Source organism: Lactuca virosa, chromosome 1, assembly GCF_052849685.1.
Source record: "Lactuca virosa cultivar CGN04683 chromosome 1, Lactuca_virosa_CGN04683_v6, whole genome shotgun sequence".
Lineage (NCBI taxonomy): Eukaryota > Viridiplantae > Streptophyta > Magnoliopsida > Asterales > Asteraceae > Lactuca > Lactuca virosa.
In genome coordinates this window covers 101438294-101444943 of record NC_136426.1, presented here as the reverse complement: position 1 = coordinate 101444943, position 6650 = coordinate 101438294, and the positions used below count along the sequence as shown (strand labels likewise).

Below are 6650 nucleotides of genomic sequence, written 5' to 3'. Positions count from 1 at the left end.
TTCTTTCATTGGTTGAAAAAGGAGAGTTTTCTGGGGAGGCGCCTAAGGGTATATATGGTTTTTGTCTAGGAGACTTGATTAACAATTTCTGAGCAAAAATGGATTTAAAATCTGGCATGACACGTATAGGAGGTGGGACCATAACTCCTTCAGGACCTCCTGTTGATGGGGTGTGCTCTCCCTCGGTTACTTTCTCAATACTTAGATTTGGTCTTTTTATGGTTTTGAAGTCGGTTTTTAACTTTTCAATAGCTTCTAATAACTCCGTGATCACTTCAACACCCTTCCTGACAACATACGATTGGAATTAATCATTAATTAACAATCTCCTAAGGAAGGATTAACCTGATTTTATCTTACCTAAAAGGATCATCGATTGTAGTGTAGAAATGGTCTTTAATGCTTTCCACTGCATCAAAGATGTTTATAACCTGCATCAGTTAACTCGTAAAGATGAGCATCATTGATATTAAAAGTGACACCTTTAATTGTGTATATATACCTTGACTTCTGCATCAAGATATTCCTGCTCAACATTTTCCCTTTTCTTGATATCTTGCAAGAACTCCTCATCTGGATCGATTATTTTCCGAAACCTACCATAAACCAAAACGCTAAGCACAATATAATATTTGTTTTAAACAATTCTTCCTCCAATCTACTTCCACTGAAATTGCAATTTCTAGAACAAAATCACTTTGGTAGGACACTTCTAATGGACAAAGGAAGTATATATTGTACCCTTTCAAGCTCTCCTCAAGCTTCCTCACATTGGCAATAGCAGGTGGCAGTTGATCCTGATAAGATATAAAGTTACCAATGCAATGAGATATAATTATTTACTGAATGGTTGAATATAGTCAATATCTAATAAGATTCAAAGTACCTTGTAAGCAGATAAGAAACTAATAGTTGTATTTACAAAATATACTTCATGATCCTGCAATTGATCACTTCAACATGCCAGAATATATTATCATAAGCACAAAGTTAATCAGATAATAAATGATCGAATGAATAAGAGAATTTATATCATCCAGTACAAAATGATTTGACATACTTGACCTGCTTGTCCCTTTCTTCCACATATGAGGACTGGAAAGCCCAAGTAGCTTCTAGAAAGTTAACAAATGCATGACACGTATCCGCTTCTGCTCTATATGAAACAATTGTATTTGAGAGTTCATCTTCCTATAGTCATAATAATAATATCATTTATATAAGGATATCAAGATGAGTAGAAGAAAATATCTTAAATGCAATCTATAAGAAAAGAAAAATCTGACCTTTTCCTAGAATAAAATCATTGTTATCTTCATCAAATTGGAACCTTTCTTCCCTGGCATGTTGGAGACGAGCATATGCAACAGACAACGTGCTATTAACCTAAAATGGAAATCTAATCAGACAAAACATTGTGATAATGATGCTTATTTTCTTCTGCCTAATGACTTATTAAAAGGGAATGTGTATTTCAAAAAACATAAATTAACTTATAAAAACCAATCAAGTTAACATAGTGACTGCTAAAAAGTTAAAGGAGATAATTGTATTTTTATCAGTATGTTGTAGTCAGAATGCTCTTAGGAACCTCATTGAGCAGGAAGGAAGCTATACCTCTCTTAATTCAGCTTCAATTTTGTCTCTTTGTTTTTCAAGCACACTAATTTCAGCTCCCAACTCCTGAAAAATGTTCTAATCTTCAAAATTAAGGTAATAGAATCTATAGATATAAAAAAAATATATAAGTAAACTTCCAAAACGCCATCAAAGTACCTTCTCAATTTGGCTGACTTCATTGCTTCTAGCTACACGAAAAGTAAGGGCTTCGTTTTTCTCTTCCCTACCAACACATCAGTTAATTAGGTCAAGAAAAATACAGTTGTATAAATTAAATACAAAGTCAAAACAAAATGATAAAATAATTACCTCTGCTCCAAAATTCGCTTTTCTGTTTTGGAGGCCGAGTTATGAAGAGATTCTACTAGAACTTTTAATATATCAACCTGCACAATAATTATACAATCATACAAAATATAATCAATTAATCATTTAATAAACTAGATGAACCATACTTTCTGAGCATGGGTCTCTATTGTGTCCCCGTATCTCAACAATCGTTTCTTCAGTAAAAGTGACTTCAATCTGCAGCACAACTGAATATGTGTAACAGGTTCTTCTATTTCCTGCATCAGAAAAGGTGTATTTTTTTCACATATGGTTTCCTTCTATTAGGGTTTATTGCTTTATTGATTCCATCAACAACTTAACCATTAATGATCCAGTGCTTGTTGCCTCAGAAGAATTGTCACTGGCTTCATGTGCAGATTGCTGGCATTTCATGCTATTCAATCGTTGATGTATTTGTGAGATTTCAAAATCTATTCTGAGGGCAGATCACACAACAAAGAATAGATATAATAAATTATAAAAATTAGCTTAAAAACAAGAAATTCAGCAGATTTTTTTACAGTTTTAGACTCTTGCCTCACCTACCGTGCTATGTCACCAGTTTCTTTAAGCCCAGTGATTGCAGTTTGAGCAAACTGAAGTAATTCTTCCCTCCTTACCTGAAACAAGTTGTGGGGCATACAAAAGTCAACCCTGTAGATGCTCCAAAGTCAAAAGTTTTTAAGTGATGATATTATTATTAATTACCAGCATTTCAACATCGTAAAGTGAGAATGCTTTTGCCAGATCTTGAATGCTTTTCACAACTACATCATGGACTTCCCTCCCTCCTGCTAGACACAATCTACACAATATGAAGAAAAATGAGAACATGAAAAAGGAACAAAAGAAAATAATCAGAATAATGAAAGAACTGTTACCCGAATATTTTGTGGATTAACAAAATTTCCTCCTCATTTGGTGCTCCAAGAATCTGATTCAGACAAAAGAGTGAACCTGCGGTTAAACTCCATGAATCAGCAAATACAAAACAATTGATATTGTGTTGATATATAAATTCAATGGATTAGAGACAAGCATAAAGATGGACCTTATAGAGAATGATGGGAATTTTGTATGGAAACAGTAGTAGAGCATTCAACTACCTACATATTTCCTAATTTATTTTATAGAAAATAAAATTTCAACAAAAATTTCTCAGCCTAAGACTTATCATATAGCTTTGTATTTGTAGTTTATCCATAAATACCGAGTCACTATACTTTCAAAATTGTTTCACTTAGGTCATTTGATACAAAACAGTTTGATTTTCTATAGTTATTTCATCAACATTTTGGTTTAATACAACAATACTAAACCGTTTGCAAAGCATTACTTAGAAATCAACAAAATACAACAATCATCCCTACACATGTGCAACATACTTTTTAAAGTTCTCATTAATATCTTTGCAAATGATTTAGTATTGCTGTATTTTGTTATTTTTAATTAATAAACTTTGCAAATAGTTTGGTGTTGTGAGTCTGTGACATTAAACCAAAGTGTTGATCAGATGAATCAAGAAAGTCTAACTGTTTTAACTAAATGACTTAAGTGAGACTTTTTTTGAAAGTACAATGACTAGGTATGTACAAAAATAAACAGTGACCCAAGTAGGACAAATCGGAAAATATGTTGCTAGTTTATGACCTAATCCCACATTTAGATTAGCATTGTTTAAATTTTGTAAAAGACTGATGCCATAGATTAACAATATAATTGAGTAAATCAAGGAGTTTGTAGTTCCACTCCATAGCTTCAGCTACCAAAATTAAGGGACTTTTGGGTGTTTTTCTTGTATTTTGTTAGAATTATGATGTGAAAGTTTTCTAGGAACATGAAGGCACCACAAGAAGCCTTCTCTAAAACCATCATTGAATTGTCTAATTAAAAGTGCATCATGAATGAACACAATAAAGAGAAAAAGATAAACCATACATTTCATCAATAAACTGTACATAAAAACAAATAATAGTTGGTTGTTTTTCATGGACTTATACTTACCATAGACACTGTCATGCCTTCAAGAGCTTGACTCTGAAGAAAAACATCACGGAAATTCATTGGTGAGCTACCAAGATCAGGGTCATAATATAGAATCTGTTAAAAGAGGAAAGAAATAAAATGATAGATATGTCCATCAAGAAAATAAATAGATGATAGTGATGATACCAAAACTGTTCTGGTAAAAAAATCTAACAAACCAATGGAAGACTGTGTTCAAACAAACCTTGTTCACATACAAAATCACACAAATACACACCTGAATGCAGTGATAACACAATGAAAACAATAGGATATTAGAAACTGGATCCTCTTTTCTCACTTACCATAGTTGATTTTCCAGGAGTAACATTCTTATCGCTTGGTGAACTAGGATCCTCAGAACTTTTCCCATCAATCTCAACAAGACTTCCATCTAGTTTTTCAAATTCTCTTAGAGAAACTAACCACCTTCTTAGCAACTGAACTCTATCTTCCCCTTTACAGGAAACAGAAGCTTCTTCAAGCCTTCTAGCTGCTTCACTAAAGCTTTTCATGTTCCGAGAAGCCTGATTTTTGATAATTAACAGTGTTATATCCTTTCATGAAGTGATCATTCAAACTATTGGGGGAAAATATATCTAGACATAATACAATTTTTATGAGCACCAACTATCAATAGCCACAATGTAAAGTTGTAGAACGTTTAACTCAAGTGCTTTCATGGTACTTAGAGTGATGCCTAGAGGATTATCAATGTTAGAATAGAATTGCATCAACTTTCCAGAAATTCTATCCAAATGCAACCGTTAAGATGCCTATGACAACAATCAGATTCTCGCAGTTAATTTATTAATAGAGATTTGGAGTTGCTTACGCCTACAACAAATATTATATTCCCCTGAATTTTTATGTTTCTATCAAAAAGTTATATTTACATATAAGAAACACAACAAATTCATTACAGCATGCACGAGTGTCTATGGAAGAGGAAATAGGTCAGTAGGTACAATGCGATCTTGAAATATTCTGGCGGCACCGGAAACAGAATAGCCGGCGTGTTGGACGAAGGAATCGGCGTAAGTACGGACAGCGGCTTTTAATATGGCGCCGCCGGGTACTTCGGCAGCTTTGTTCATCGCCGATCTTATCCATGACATCAACACGACTTTCTACCACCTCAATCAAAATGCGAACGAGAAAATACAGCAATTTTGGTGGATTAACAGGAGGATGACGGAAGAGAATGGCGGAATTTCTTTTGTCGACTAAAAAACGGGAAAAATATTTTGGGAATTTTGTTGAACGTTTTGTACGTTCGTACGGCTCGTTTGCCTGCAATTTCGCTTTCATTTAATTAATAGACCGATTTGCCCCTCCGCATTACCAACGTCCAACGGAAAATATGGGATCATGGGATCACAAAGATAAAACGTATTTTTTTCATAACCGACTGATTCTCGTTCCTCTGATAAATAGGATAGACTATAGAGTACAATAAATGAATATGCTAGACCCGAATAAAACAGTGGGCCGATGCCCGATACAATAGAAGGCCTATGAATATACATATGCTCTCGCAGTTTGAGCTAACGTTTAAACTGGAATAAAATTATTTGAATAAGGACAATAGGCCTTTTGAAGATGTCGACAATCGACATACTGATATCTCGAGGGGACATGAAGCATGCAAATGTGGCCGAGAGTGACTTTCTCACATACAAAGTGAATGTCTAACTCAATGACGAAACAGTGTTTCGTTCTTTGATGTTAAACTGGGTTTACCAACATATATGTTGTGCTAATATTGTTACAATAGGCAATGGTGGCGGTTTTAGGAGTGAGACAGAGCTCACAAGGAAGATTTTGTAGCCAATATGTTTTGGCAACGGCGATGGACATTCTGTTTCGACATTTGAACGGGAGACTGTGTGTTATCGTGTAAGGACCACGACTCAAGGTTATCACATATTAATACATAGTAGCAGAAAGTTGAGCGTCGAGTAGCAACAGGACATCCACCCCAATCAGCATCGTAGTAAGTCGTGAGGTTTGTCAAGGGAGATGCATATAACTGGAGGCCATGGTATATAGGCCCACAAGCATAGCATTTTAATGCATGAAAGTTTGGGTTCCTGGGGGTCATGCATGTAGAGGCATGTAGAGAGACTTGTTACACGACAAAGGAGAGGTTGGTGCGTGTAAATGTTAAGTACTATAGTGCTCCTGTAAGACTATAGTATAATTTCAAATCAAAAACAGGGTTCTAAGTGGCATCTAGCTTTGAGTTGGAGTCGATCAGAGCCTTGCAAGGATTGCACTAAAGCATGTTTGTGTGCTCGCCTATCTTAGTTGCATATTTTAGTTTAGATAGAAACATTCATTTAGATGACCGTGTAACAAATATTAGGGCTGGCAAAATTATACCATAGAAAACCAATGTAACACCCAAATTTTTCAAACAATTTTTCACATTTTAAAAACATAATTTCATTCACAATATTATAAAAATCTCATTGTATCACATAACACTCAAGAAAACATATCCCAAGATCACAAGTATAAAAAGCTCCTCATGTGTGTACTGATCATACCGGCGCCTTCCCGCGATCCTCACTGGTACCTGAAACACATAACACAAAACACTGTAAGCATAAATGCTTAGTGAGTTCCCCAAAATACCACACACAACACATATTAGCCACTTGAGGCTATAA

The 6650-nt window shown here is 34.7% G+C and overlaps 1 protein-coding gene and 1 long non-coding RNA gene across 2 annotated transcripts; both read right to left on the bottom strand.

Moving 5' to 3' along the window:
- Positions 1-231: 231 nt before the first annotated feature.
- On the bottom strand, positions 232-527 carry LOC145105903 (uncharacterized). The gene is made up of 3 exons (XR_013707432.1): positions 503-527; positions 361-409; positions 232-283 (listed from the first exon to the last, which is right to left on the bottom strand). It is a non-coding gene; the product is annotated as an uncharacterized LOC145105903 (long non-coding RNA).
- Positions 528-885: 358 nt separating this feature from the next.
- Positions 886-5335, bottom strand: LOC145105895 (uncharacterized). Its single transcript, XM_079042971.1, has 14 exons — positions 4944-5335; positions 4281-4502; positions 3955-4050; positions 2832-2884; positions 2659-2755; positions 2497-2570; positions 2272-2386; positions 2076-2186; positions 1930-2006; positions 1777-1843; positions 1618-1683; positions 1287-1386; positions 1061-1191; positions 886-940 (listed from the first exon to the last, which is right to left on the bottom strand). The coding sequence occupies exons 1-13, from the start codon at positions 5091-5093 to the stop codon at positions 1184-1186; spliced, it is 1236 nt and encodes a 411-aa protein (XP_078899097.1). The 5' UTR covers positions 5094-5335; the 3' UTR covers positions 886-940; positions 1061-1183.
- Positions 5336-6650: the final 1315 nt, after the last annotated feature.

What these genes read in the sequence shown, in the direction of transcription:
- LOC145105895 (XM_079042971.1), bottom strand. Translation starts at nt 5,093, where the DNA reads ATGTCATGGATAAGATCGGCGATGAACAAAGCTGCCGAAGTACCCGGC. An exon ending in TAGAGACCCATGCTCAGAAA is followed by an intron (nt 2,007 to 2,075) that starts GTATGGTTCATC and finishes ATTATTGTGCAG; the next exon opens with GTTGATATATTAAAAGTTCT. An exon ending in AAGCGAATTTTGGAGCAGAG is followed by an intron (nt 1,844 to 1,929) that starts GTAATTATTTTA and finishes ATGTGTTGGTAG; the next exon opens with GGAAGAGAAAAACGAAGCCC.